This window comes from Myotis yumanensis, unplaced genomic scaffold, assembly GCF_028538775.1.
Source record: "Myotis yumanensis isolate MYYU_CA2020_CCGP unplaced genomic scaffold, mMyoYum1.0.hap1 SCAF_1, whole genome shotgun sequence".
Lineage (NCBI taxonomy): Eukaryota > Metazoa > Chordata > Mammalia > Chiroptera > Vespertilionidae > Myotis > Myotis yumanensis.
The window spans coordinates 10,878,600-10,892,738 of record NW_027223752.1 but is presented as its reverse complement, the minus strand read 5'-3'; the positions used below and the strand labels follow the sequence as shown (position 1 = coordinate 10,892,738).

Here is a 14,139-nt window from a genome sequence, read left to right as displayed (position 1 = left end):
ACAAAAATCAGTTGTATTTTCTATATACTAGCAGTCAACAATTTAAAATCAATTTTTTAATCAACTAAAAAATGATTTTACTATGATAGCATAAAAAAGATTTAACAAAAGGAATGTAAGTCTTGTATACTGAAAACTACAAAACTTTTTTTTTTAAATATATTTTATTGACTTTTTACAGAGAGGAAGGGAGAGGGATAGAGAGTTAGAAACATCGATGAGAGAGAAACAATGATCAGCTGCCTCCTGCACACCCCCTACTGGGGATGTGCCCGCAACCAAGGTACATGCCCTTGACTGGAATCGAACCTGGGACCCTTCAGTCCGCAGGCCGACGCTCTATCCACTGAGCCAAACCGGTTAGGGCTACAAAACATTTTTTAAAGAAATGAAAGAAGATATCCCATGTTCATGGATTGGAAGATCTAATATTGTTTAGATAGCAACACTCGCCAAATTGATTTACAGATTTACCATAATCCTTATCAAATTCCCAGCATGCTTATCTTTGCAGAAATTGACCATTTGATTCTAGTGAAAATGTAAGGGACTCATAAAAGCCAAAACAATATTTAAAAAAAAAAAATGACTACAAAGCTATAATAATAAAAGACAGTGTGGTATTAGCATAAGGATATATATATAGACCAATGAAATAGAATTGACAGTCCAGAAATAAACTCTTACATTCATGTTCAATTGACGTCAACAAAGGTGTCAAGACAATTCAATGGGGAAAAATAAAAATAGTCTTTTCAACAAATGGTGCTGGGATAGCTGAATGTCCACATGCAAAAGAATGAAGTTAGACCCCTACCTCACACTATATACAAAAAATTAACTTGAAATAGACTATAGACCTAAATGTAAGCGTTAAAACTATAAAACTAAAAAAAAAAAGAAGAAGAAACCAAAAAGACACCTTGATTAGGCGATGGTTTCTTAGATACAACATCAAAAGCACAAAAGCAATAACTGAAAAAAAATAGATAAACTGAACTTAATAAAAAAGAATGATACCAGCTATAACATGTGAGAAACCTGAAAATATTATGCTAAGTGACAGAAGCCAGACAAAATATTACATATTATATGATTCCATTTATATAACCTGTCTAGAATAGGCAGATCTATAGAGACAGAAAGTAGATTAGTGATGGACGAGGGCTGGGGAGCATTCATCAGGTATGGGAAGTGACTGTTACTGAGTACAGGGTTCGTTCTGGGGCGATGAAGATGCTCTAGAATTAATTTCAGTGATGGCTGCACAACTCTGAATATAAAAAAATCACTGAACAGTACACTATAAAAGGTTGTATTTTATGGTATGTAAATGATATCTCAATAAAGCTGTTTTAAAAAAAGCTATAGAGCATATTGGTAATATGAAAAACTGAAACAACACAGATGTTCCACAGGCAACTGGTTCAAAATATCCATAAGGCAACCCACTGTGCAGCCATTAAAAAGTGTTTTCAAGCCCTAGCTGGTTTGGCTCAGTGGATAGAGTGTCAGCTTGCAGACCAAAGGGTCCCGGGTTTGATTCCGGTCAAGGGCATGTACCTTGGTTGCAGGCTCCTCCCCAGCCCAAGCCCCCATGTCCATGCAGGAGGCAACTAATCAATGTGTTTCTCTCACATCGATACTTCTCTGTCTTTCCCTCTCTCTTCCACTCTCTCTAAAAATTAATGGATTTTTTTTTAAAAGATATCAAAAAGTTTTTTCAAAAATATTTAATGACATGGAAAATAATTATACACATATATACATAGAGTGAAAAAGCAGAATATAAAACAATATATATAGAGTAACTTTAACTGTGCATAAAATAATGAATGTATATCTACATATTTATGCATTTTAAATATTTAAAGATATATATAGTTTAAAGAGACATAGGCATTTATATAAAAATATATATGTTCTAAAAGTGGTTAGCTCAAATGGCTGTATGGTGACGGACTTTATTTTCTGCTTTATGTTTTTCTTTATTTTTCAAATAGCCTATACTCAACAACGAAAAAACAAACGAAAGAATAAATGTTCCCTTTCAGATCAAAGAGATTCTATTCAGTGTTGGCCAGAATGAGAGGCGGCCCGGCCCACACGCTGCGCAGGAAAGCACACAGGAACAGCCGGCCTGCAGGCCAGTCTGGAAATACCTCCCTTTTGACCCAGAAACTCCACCTCTGGTGAGCCCTCCTAGGGAAGCCGCGGAGAACAAGCACAAAGCCCAGCTGGGGGGGCATCCGTCACAGCCTCACTTACATGTAACAGTGAAAAGCTGAAAACAACCGACATGTCCCAAAATAGAGGCTTTTGAGGTCAATGTATTTTAGCTCCCCATACAATGAAACGCTGTACCGCTGCTGAAATGATGCACAAATGGACGTTTGCCACGGGAAGTGTTCATGACTGCAGTGAAGTGGGAAAAGCAGGTCGCAAAGCAGGAGATGCAACGTAATCTTATTTTTATTTTTAAAAATCCACACATATGGTAAGTATAGAGGAATACACTAACATGTCAACAGGGGTTCCTGGTGGCTGTGGTCCTACAGTAACTTCTCGCCAATGAACTGTCAGCAGTTACTTATGTGTGTTACTTCCGCTCCCCCTGGACACCTCTCTCTTCCTTTCCAAGAGCTGCAACATTCCAGCAACCCAGCTTCAATCACACAGCTGTGGGCTGCGCCCCAGCAGAAGCGGGAGGAATAGTAACGTCAGCGCACACAGCCACCCACCCGCCTTGACCAGCTGGACTAGCATAGGGCTGGTACAGGACTTCCCTCATATGGGAGCCAATGCATTTTGGCCTCTTTATCACAACAGGTACATACCGAGGCATTTACAAAGGCCATCTCTAGGAAGGCGAGCCACTTCAGCTCCCGCTGTCCGAGCTGCAGAAAGTCACCCCATGTCCAGGAGGGCTAAGTTCCAAAAGAGAGTGGCCATGTGTCCACTGGTCCCAAGCCATGCCTCCCATTTGGGAAAAGAACATCTGTGCCACTCGGGTCCTGGAGATTCCAATGGCTATCTTAATCTGCACCCAGAGCACAGGCCTCTACTCACTTGATGAACCCAGGACTACCAGAAGCTAAAGTTTCTCCACTTCTTCTATTCCCATTCTCTGTTTCTCTACTTAGGTTGAAGAGATAGGAGGAAGGAGTGGGGGCGGGGGGATCGGGTGGGGAGAACTGAGACCCACTTAGGAGCTCCCTGATCATGGAAATGAACTGGAATGTACCACCTTCAGGAAGGACACCCATGTCAGGTGGGTTATGGTGGGATGTCAGTATGATCTCACAGGTATTCCCATAATTAGCAGAAATGACTCCGAATCATCAAAATATGCTCAGTATGCTATCGACATGCAAAAACAAACAAACAACCCACAACAAAACCCACACATCTGACCATGACAGGCTAGAAGCAGACACCCAGAATCACCTGAATTACATGACAGGCATCTTGGTAGAAATCCAAGGGAAGTTTCATACATTTCATTCAATTATTGAGCACCAACTATATGCCAGACACTGTGCTAAGTTCTGAGAAGCGCAAACAAAACAGAATTCTTCCCTTAGAGCAGCGGTTCTCAACCTGTGGGTCGTCAACCTGTGGGTCGCCACCCCTTTGGGGGTTGAATGACCCTTTCACAGGGGTCACCTAAGACCATCAGAAAACACATATATAATTACATATTGTTTTTGTGATTAATCACTATGCTTTAATTATGTTCAATTTGTAACAATGAAAATACATCCTGCATATCAGATATTTACATTACGATTCATAACAGTAGCAACATTACAGTTATAAAGTGGTAACGAAAATAATTTTATGGTTGGGGGTCACCACAACATGAGGAATGTATTAAAGGGTCGTGGCATTAGGAAGGTTGAGAACCACTGCCTTAGAGGAACTCCTCACTAGCAGGGGCATCTGGAAATGGTACAACTAATCCTAGGACGATTTTCACCTGATTCTAATCCACTGTGCTGGGGCGATACTGAGCAGGGTTGACTCTGGAGATAGGACTCGTGAGCTTGAGGGACGGAACTTATAGGAAGAAACCTGGGCAAAGGCAAGGAGCGAGTGGGGGTGGAGCTGAGGAGAGGAGGTAGGCAAATCTAGGACGTTCTCCAGTGGCCTGAATGCTTTCTCCCCGAGGAAACCTGACCTGGCCCCAGCGAGCTCTGGTCCATAGACCAACAGAGCAGAGAGATCAGAACATGGGCTCTGGAGTCGACCACTCTTCAGACTGAGTCCCTGCCTGCCCCTCAGTAGGAGCCTGGGCCCTGGAACCATCCAAGGTCGGGTCCCGCCTCCATCACTTCCCAGCGGTAGCACCCTGGGCAGTTATCTAACCTCCCTGCACTCAGTGTTCTCATCTGCAGAATGGAAAAAACAACAGTGCCTACCTCACAGGGTGGCTGTGGACATTGGCTGATACCCAAAGCAGAGGGCACAGCCCCTGGCACAGAGCAGCCTCTGACATCATTCCTAGAAACCTCACCCAGTCTCTTCCTTTGTCTGTAAATTAGGGTTTGGGAGGATTAACGAGACAGTAAAGCCCTAACATGAGGTCCTCCATAACTGAATGACACTGGCTTCTGATTCCCAGGAAACCACGCTAACGTTACCGGGCCAGGGGAAGAGCTCCCGGCCACGGCTGGAAGGAAGAGTTAGATGTGGGTGTTCACTGACTTTCCGGGCTCTGGCTGAAAGCCCTGGTCGAGTCTGACCTCAGGAGACCATGCAAAAGTCTAGGTGACCTATGAACCTGTGCAGGTCAACTCCGCCGCCTACCACTATCAGGCCGCCCAGGGGAGGGGTGTGGGTGGAGCGCGTGCCCATCCAAGGGGCAGCTGCGCTCGGCTCCAGCCTGGTCTCGCCCTGGGAGAATGAGGGGACAGCTCTTCCCTTCTTTCCAAGAAGATGGAAAGCCGGATTGTTAAGTATTCCTGATTTGGAAATGCCGGCAACTAATTCGAAAGCATTAGAAACACTGAACTGACTCAGCACAGCCTGCCCTGGGTCCAGAGGTTCACGCCTTCTGATTTAGAGGCTTTGTACACTAACGTCCCTCCAATCCTTGTTGGCAATCTCCCCTGAAAAATTCTCAAGGACCCGATGAAGAAAGGAAAGGCCAAATATTCTGGCACAGAGCTCGGCCAAGAGCCTCTTGAACTCATGAGAGAACTGGCCCATCTTTGGGCATTTCTGTGAACTAGAGGGGCAATTTCCTGCCATTACAAGTCACTTCTAGTGGTTCCCCCACCAAACACTTACCTTCCACGCTAACATTTCCATCAGGCTCACTGCGCGCCAGTTCTGTTTTAAGCACTTAACATATACTATCTCATGTAATCCTCACGACAGTCCAATGAGAGCCTGATAGGTGGGGAAACTGAGGCACAGAGGCGTTAAGAACGTGTACAAGGTCACACAACCAGTACAGCGTGGGAGTTGGGCCCAAGCAGGTGGTTCAGCAGCCTCTCACCTGGCCAACCCAGGCTCTCAAGGCCTGGGGCCTCCACGGATGCAGCCACTCCCTCTAGGCAAAGGTGACCCTTCCCTGTCCCTGTACACGTGTGACTCCACATGTGCCTACAAAGTCAGAAACTAGCCAGGGCCAGGTCTCCCCCGAGCCAGCCAGTGGGTCCCAGGAGCCAGGTCCTCATCCAGGGCTGGGGACCCACTACTAACTACATATCACCAGGCCAGACTCAGGGACCAAGTCTCCTGTCCTCCTCACTCCCTTTGCATGGCAGCCACAAGACTAAGCTGGCAGTGCCACCTGTAGACAGTCTGCTACCACCAGGCCGTCTCAGAGCCAACACTAAGACCTGAGCTCTTGCTGCTAAGCAGCCCTAGAGCCATCCCCCAACCCCAACTAGCAAACCAACTTCTGGCTACGCTGCACTGGGCCCCATGTCAATCAGGCAGCTGGAAACTGCCAGAGGAAGCTTTGCAGAATATCATTCTTGGCCCGAAATAATACACACACACACACACACACACACACACACACACACACTCACACACACACACACACACCCCTCTCATGAGCCAAGGCACGTGCAGCGGCTCAGTGAGCACCCCAGAGAGAGGAGGGCAGCTATGTGGCACAGACCCCAGCACACCCCATGACTCAGACGGATGCAGACACAGGCCGGGCGCTCTCAGGACCTCCCGAGGCAGCCTGAAAGGACTGTGCCCAGTAAACGGCCAGCATGCCCTGTCAAGAGTGACAGCATCTTTCCCGGCCCACGGGGGCGTTTAGAGGATTAATTAGGCGAACCTGGCAGTATTCGAGTTCCCCGGGGAACTTGAGGAATGTGTCACCCCCGTCACAAAGCTCTTAGTGTGTCTGGAGCTGCGTCTTTGTTCAGCATTGCACGGGACACCAGGTCAGACGGCTGGCAGCACACAAGAGGCCAGCGCACTGCTGGTCGGAGGGTTGCCCCCCGCCCACCCAGGGCCAGGCCTCCGGGCCAGCCACCGTCAGTCACGATGCACAGTGTGAACAGTGGGTGGCTGTGTCAGACGGTCTACTTCTCACCGTGGCCGTCAGAAGTCCAGAGCGTCTCTCCTCCTGCAGGAGGCCTCCGGGCCCCGCTGGCCTGCAGTGACCGCTCCTGCCTCTGAAAAGCTGTCACCTGTGCCCAGCTGCCACCACTTGCTGCCTTGTTTGGGGCTGACATTTTAAAATGTCATTTAGCAGCATTTAGTGCGTTCTAGGTACTGCGTTAGTGCTTCACGTACAATATGTGATGCAATCTTCACAAGTCTATGACGTGGACGTGATTATACCCATTTCACAGATAAGGAAGTGGCCACGTGAAAAAGTCAAACAACGGGTGTCCTCCCTCTGTCATCTCTTCCCATGAGACTACATCCTCTCACACTGATTACAAACTCCTTCCCGACAACCAGGGTGACACTGACCCCACCTTCTAGCCCCCGGGCCCCAGGGAGCATGGGTAAACACGGGATGACGGACGGTTACAGTCACTGCCACTTGGAGCGGCCACTGAGCCCTTCATTATCACACAGGTGGCATTCCTGAATGAAAATGTGGTCAGCCATGTGGCCAACCGGCCATAGAATAAGAATCCCTATAAATGTTCTGCAGCATCTTAATGACCAAGAAAAGTCCCTGCGTACATTGCATATTAATTATCGGAAAACTTGGCTGAGATGTTGTTCTCTCCTTTCCTCAGTGACAACTGAAGACCTAGGCTCTGAGGAAACCGGGTGTTGCTGGGCCGCACATTACCCCGTGCCAGCCGTGGGCCCAGCCCAGCGCCCTGCTGGGAGCCCAGCACCAGCCAAGGGCCCCGGGGTCAAACCGCAGGCTCCAGGGAGGCTCTGCTGGCTCCAAACGGCACGGCCCTGGGGGACACCCTCCCAGGGACAGACGGCGCAGGCCTCACCTTTGGTAGCGTAGGCTTCCGCCAGCACCCGCAACCGGTAGGGAGGGACGGCTGTCAGCGGCAAGTCATCGAGGCCCACCCGCGCGTAGATGTTGAGAGCTTCCTTATAATCTCCTTCCACGTAGTTCAGCTTGGCCATGATCAGATTGGATTCTTGTAGCAGCTCTGACTAGAAGGAAAAGGAGAGAAAACGCATTTTCCTACTATAATCGGAGGGATGCTCCCTGGGGACCCATCTGCTACCGCAAAGCTGGGGCTCTCCACACAGAAACGGGGTGCAGCGATCACAGCAAGATGGCCCACGGCAGCCCAAAGTGGAAACAACGCAAACGTCCATCGGCTGAGGATGGATAAGCGAAATGTGGTGGAGCCGCACGTGGAATATTACTCAGCCATAAGGAGGAAGGAATAACGACACAGCTACAGCACGGACAAACCTCAAAACAGTATGCAAGGAGAAAGCCAGTCATGAGAGGCTCCCGGGGGCATATCAAATGGCCAGAATGGTCGAAGCTACAGGCAGAATGTAGGCCAGTGTTCGCCTAGGGCTGGGACGGTGGGAATGGGAGGAGCCGGTTAATGGTGAGGGGTGTATTGTGGGGTGATAAAAATGTTCCGAAATTCAGGTACAGGTTGCACAACTCTGTGAATAGTCCCGAACCACTGAACTGCACACTTTAAATGGGTAGATGATATGGTGTGTGAATTATATTTCAATGAAGCTGCTGCAAAATGAAACAGAAACCCTGAGGTTCCCCTAAGGCAGCTGAGCTGGACTGGGGCAAAAATAGAAGGACTACTTTATGAACAAAACACAGAAGCACTCGTCTCAAAAAAGGAAGCTCCACGGGCTTCCCGGGGGTCAGCCCACTGCACTGGGCAGGACCTAAATAACCGGAGGAGAGAGGCTTTCTAAATCTGTGCAAAATCAGCACCTGCTCTCTTTCCAAGGGCGACTTTCCTCCCGGAGCCATTCCATCCTGCTGCGGTCACTGACCCTGGGCCCTCTCCCCAGCCAGCGGCTGCACTGTCCCCTGATGGGCTCTCCTTCCCATCCAGGCAGGGAGGCCAGCTTCCCCAGGCCACGCCCACCGGCTCAGACTCCTGGCTCCCCTGCCCCCTCACCGCAGAGAAAGAAGAGGCTCCCAGCATCTATATAAGGAGACAGATTTATCTCCCAGGCCTTCCCTCGGAAGCTAAGCTATACAAGGCTGGCTTTTTCTGCTTCCAGAAGCACGAATTCTGTCATTTAAAGCTGTGACAGGGTTGACGGCTCAGGGAACCAGCCAGAGCATGGCGAAGCAGCTATGTCAGCTACGGTGGCCACTTCCAGGCACTTCTGGGAAGGGAGCAGAGACAACAGGCAGCACTGGAGAGGATGGTAGGAGGGGCAGAGCGAGGGAAGGTGAGATGAAAGGGGATCCAAAGGAAGCAGCGAGGGAAGGCTGGAGAGGGAGGCGGAGAGCTGAGTCTAAACAGAACGGAGAACTGGCAGATGAATACATAGAAGGGTGGTGCGCAAGGCTTCCTGGGGAGGCGGGGGGGGGGGGACGTTGTCTAGGGTCCAGGCTCGGCGAGGGAAGGTCGGGCCTGGTTCCCTCCCGCACCGTGGTACTGGGCCCGCCGTCCCCAGTAGGAAACCCCGCACAGCTCTGGGCCACAGCAGCCTGGGGCGTTCATGGACCACGTATTTCAGGCAGGAAATGGGGTAGTAAGCGGCACTCCTGATGAACCTGTTTCCTACAGTGGAGCCCTGGGTCCCATATGGCAGCTCACTCCAAGCACCGGGGGAAGATCAGCGCCATTTTCCACAATCCGATCTCACTGATTGTGAGCTGTCACATCCCCGCCAGTGCTCATCAGAGACTCCTGAAGCCCCCCGGGGGCCGCCAGCGGGGGCTGGCCCATGGATCACACAGGAGCCGGCAGGGAGATGCTCCAACCCCGCCCCCCAACCACACAGCTCAGAGCAGGTGGCGCCAGCACCTCCCCATGGCCTCCCCTCGTCCCAGAGGCCCAGGGTACCTTGAGGTTCCCTCGGTCCAGGGCGGCGGTCAGGTGCTTGCGGACCTCGGTCAGCTGGGGCCAGGGGCCTCGGGGGCTGGCCCCCTGCCGCAGGGAGTGCTCCTTCAGGTACTGCTCCAGCTTCGACTCCCCGAGGAGGAGTTCTGCCATGTCATCTGTCAAGGACAAAGGGAGAGGCTAGGTGGGCGAGGAGTGGTCTCTGTGCTGGGAACCCCCCAGGGCCTCAGGGCCTCCCCCCCTTGCTTCACACCCCCAACAAGGCCCACCTGGAACCTCATAACCTCAGGTGGGGCCCAAGTAGGCACCATCTTAGGGTGCAGTCCAGTCGGCAGTAAAGAATGTTCCAGCGTACGCACTCAAACGGGGGGGGGGGGGGGGGGGGGGGAGGCGGAGACGGACTCAAGCACTGTCCTCTTTTGTCACGAAATTACGGAATCTAGAAAGACGGATACAGTAACACATAAAGCTGCCTTGTGATTCATTCAGTCTGATCTTTATAAAACACACACAGGACCCAACCCATGTCTTTCCTGAGAGCCATGCAGTGGAACCTCCCAGCCTGCCGTGTTCTATGGCCTTGGTACACGGATACGAGCCGGGAGAATGTCTGCACAGTCAGACTCTTCAAACGAGCTTGTGCCCAAACAACCTGAATGCAGGCAGTCTGTTTTTGTCCAAAAGTCAAAACTATACAAACAGCCCGGCCGGTGTTGCTCAGGGGTTGAGCTTCGAACTATGAACCAGGAGGTCATGGTTCGATTCCCGGTCAGGGCACATGTCCGGGTGGCGGGCTTGATCCACAGTGTGGGGCGTGCAGGAGGCCGCCGATCAATGATTCTCTCTCATCATTGACGTCGTTGTCTCTCCCTCTCCCTTCCTCTCTGAAATCAATAAAAATATGTTTTAAAGAACTATACAGACACTGATATCAGGGACCGTTTGTACGAAGGCTTTATCCCTAAGAGTGCAATACTTATAGCAGTGACTTTGTTATTGTCGGTGCTGGCTGGTTAATAGAATAAAAAGCTCACTCCAGCGGCGGCTCCTTGGATCCACACATCCAAGCTGTTCTGAACAAAACCAAACAACCTGCACACCAGCCCGAGCACGGTCTACTTCCTCTGTGGTGGGACAGAACCTCATTGTGTCCAAATACAAAAGCAGCTTTAAAAAGTCTGGAGGGATGTACCTCAAACCCATGCTAATAGTTACCACTGGGGTGCAGGAAAAAGAACCCCACCTGGGGTTAGTGGCCAGAAGGGACCTTGGCTTGATCCTGAGCTGCCGGTCCTAGAGGAACAACCAGGGGTAGGTCCAGTATTGGTACAACCCAAAGTTCACTGAGACTCGGGGGCGGGGCCTCCAAAGGCCGAGAGCTGGACGGAGAGCCTTTCCAAGCCCTCTGCTCAGTGACCCAAAGCTGCCGGGCCTCCCGTTCCCAGCAGCACCTCCGTCTGTGTTCTGAGCAGCCAACAGTAACCTGCCAGAGACGGTGCCGAGGGCCCCGGGAGAGTTAACTCAGAGATCTGAGCTCAAGGGCTCTGTGGTTGTCCAAGAAGAAAAAGGAAATCGCAAGGACATCAGGCAGGACCCACAGCAGGGTCCCCCACCAGCGGACAATAAAGCTCCGCCTGCCGAGGGCGCAGGGGCGCCAGTGTAACCCAGTGGATGGACCAGTCAGGGACGAAGGTAACAAGCAGCTTCCTCCCAGAACGGAAATCCAGCTAATAAAGAAACCCAGGGCTCGGGGTGAAGGAGGTGTAGGCTAAGGCCTGCTGGTGGGTGTCAGAGCATTCGCATGCACAGTCTTAAAGGCTTACAAGGAGCACTGCTACAACGGAACCTGACTGTTATACACCAATACAACGCACATGTGACAGATGTATGTTTCAGGGTGGAAAATGTGGGGAAAGGCATTCCAGGCAGAAGGAACAGAATGTGCAAAGGCATGGCACAGCCTGGTTGTTTGGGAACTCCTAAGTGATTTGTTAGAGCTGAACCATGAAGGGCAGGGAGAGGAAGAGGGGAATGGTCCTGGGAGCTTCCTGCCAGGTGGGTGAGGATCAGTTCCTTAATTCTGGAAGGAGCCGCACGCTCCGGGCGAAGAGCTTACAATCTAAATTGAAATTCAGCATGGCTGCTATAAAACCATTTTTGAACTTTTTAAAATTTCCAGGCTCCAATTAATCTCTCAAGCAAATTGTTTTCTTTATTCCCCTGCAAAAAAGGTGATTTCCCTGCCATTCACTCTCCCAACCAGCAGGTAGAGATCTTAACCACAGCAAGGAGCTCTCATGCCAGAGCAATGACACCGAGGCTGCGCGGCTCCGTGCTAACGGTGAAGGCGGCTCGGCGGCCTGACCACGGGCACTGGCTGCACCTGCCAAGGACCTCACGGCAGAACCCACTGGCAACAGAAGAAAGGGTGCCACCTAGCCGGTTGTTCATGCCCAATAGTGTGCCCAGCTATGTGCTGGGACAGTGGGACGAAACGGGAAAAGACCCCTCCGGGCATACAAGAAGGTTCATTTCAGATTAAAGAGTTAAATATAAAATAAAAGGGCATCAAAATGGTAAGAATAGACTTTCGCTTCCAGCCAAGACAGACCAAATTTAACCTCCCATTGGAAATCCACAAAAACATGACAGAATATATTTTTAAATAAAAACAATTTTCAAGACACTAGACATCAGGCAACAGAGGAGTGATCCCTGAGAACCGGGTAACAAACCAGGTTGGCGCTAGGATTGCCGGGAGAGTTCTGGCGGCAACAGGGCAACGGGGACACTGACAGCAGAATTCTGCCTCATGGAAGACTTCAGTCTCAGTATCTCTTCCCCTACTCCCCGCTCCCACTCCCCAGGCACTGAGGAGGGCACAGCTGGGCACAGCTGGGCAGTCCACAGGAGCAGGCAGAGCTGCAGGACTGCAATGCGGGGCCGGGACGTACCTGCCAGGATGGAGAAGCTCAGGGGTGCCCAGGGCTGGTTTCCCCCACCCCACGACCATTTTGGGGGGTTTAAGTGAGGCTGAGAAACCAGCTCTCCAGTGACTGTTAGCGGGATAAAGCCTGACATCGAATAGAGACTGCTCCTGAGATTAGCATGGGCCTCAGCCCCCGGGAGGGGCCTCTGGTCCCCTGGTTCATCTCCAAACAGACGATCCCCAATCCAGTAAGCCCGGTGGCTGGCACAGTGCAGTGCCCAGGCGGCCTCGGCCTCCCTCAGACACTCAGGGTCGGAGGGGTTGTGACCTTTGCCACTTGAGGTGACTGTCCCTTCCTCACAGCCCTCTCCCTTGTGGGATAAGCAGCTGACACAGAGATTTGATCAGATGATGGAGGGGGAAAAAGTTAGGGTTTCTACTCTATTTCAGGGAGTACTTGATATCAATACAAAAAAATCTCCAGGACTCGGTTTGTATGTCAATAGAGAAGCCTTGAGGCCTATTCAAACCATTCCTGCTGGGGCTCCGAGCCAAGAGGAAAAAACAAGCCCCTATTCACGCGGGAACTGGTTCTTCAGCTGCCCCTTTGTTACCCAGCAAAGACGGCCCTGTTCTTGGTTCTCGAGTCTCAGTCTCAGGGTGACCTCAGTGAATTCCATCCCCGGGTTCATTTGGCTGCTTCTAAGTCGCAGGTAGCTTACAGGTGCCTTAATGTTTGTGTGCTGGTCATCCCCGCTCCCCTCTTCTCCCCTCCCCTCCCCCGCATAGAGTGCTGACACAAAACAGACACTGTCAGATGCTTTAGGGCAATTTAGCAACATCTACCAAATGATTGATGTACCTGAACTGTCTGGCCCAGAAATTCCAGTTTTAGCAACTTACCCCACGGATACGTGCGCTTGGAGCACGAAGATGGGCAGACAGGGAAGTTTACTACACGCGCCCCCCTGGTGACAGCAGAGGACAGAGGTAACAGGTGTCCTGCTGAATGGACTGTGGGCCCCGTGCGATGGGACACCGTGTGCCCATTACACAAAGGAACAGACCTAAACACAAGCCTGTGGCGGCTGGATTGCCCTCAGGGCCCCGGGTCCTCAGCCTCCCTGAACCCACATGCTCTGTGGCTCTCGCACGGACCTGGGCGTGGCCACGTGACTGGCTCCGATCACAGGACAGTGGCAAAGCTGACGCACACAGCGCTTGGCAAAGGCCGTAGCCGCTTCTTCCCTCTTGCTTCTCTGCGGCCGCCATGAGAACGTGCTCGGGCTGGCCTGGGCCTGGGCCTGGGCCTGGGCCTGGGCCTGGGAGGTGGGAGGGCCAGGTGAGAAGCCCAGCCAAGGGCAGGGATGACACTGAGCTGACCCGCAGCTGCCCGAGGACGCACAGTGAGCCCTGGCAAGCCCAGAATCTTGCTGTTTTAAGGCACTGAGTTTTGGGGTGGTTTGTTATATAGTAGATAACAACCTCAGAGACAGAGACCCCTAACTACGGTGTGCAGTATATCACTATTATGTGTAAAAAACAAAGCCAACAACAAATGTTCGTAGAATGTACAGATATACAGCATATGCCTAAAAGGGCCCCCCCGGGAAAGTCCAAAGAGTGGTTGTTTCTGTGGAAGGGAGGAGAAAACATAGAGATAGTGCAGTTACCTTTCACTATATACTTTTTTTAAAAAAATGTTTTTTTTATTGTTTTCAGAGGGGAAGGGAGAGGGAAAGAGGGATA

The 14,139-nt window shown here is 50.9% G+C and overlaps 1 protein-coding gene across 6 annotated transcripts in view; it reads right to left on the bottom strand.

Moving 5' to 3' along the window:
* LOC139009585 (tetratricopeptide repeat protein 7B) overlaps window positions 1–14,139 on the bottom strand; it is a 191,201-nt gene that overhangs the window by 163,502 nt on the left and 13,560 nt on the right. For all 6 annotated transcript variants that reach the window (XM_070413837.1, XM_070413833.1, XM_070413835.1 and 3 more), the window contains exons 2-3: window positions 9,465–9,619; window positions 7,440–7,608 (exon numbers count right to left, since the gene is read on the bottom strand). In XM_070413837.1, the coding sequence (XP_070269938.1) occupies window positions 7,440–7,608; window positions 9,465–9,619 (324 nt within the window). The remainder of the gene's footprint in view (window positions 1–7,439; window positions 7,609–9,464; window positions 9,620–14,139) is intronic.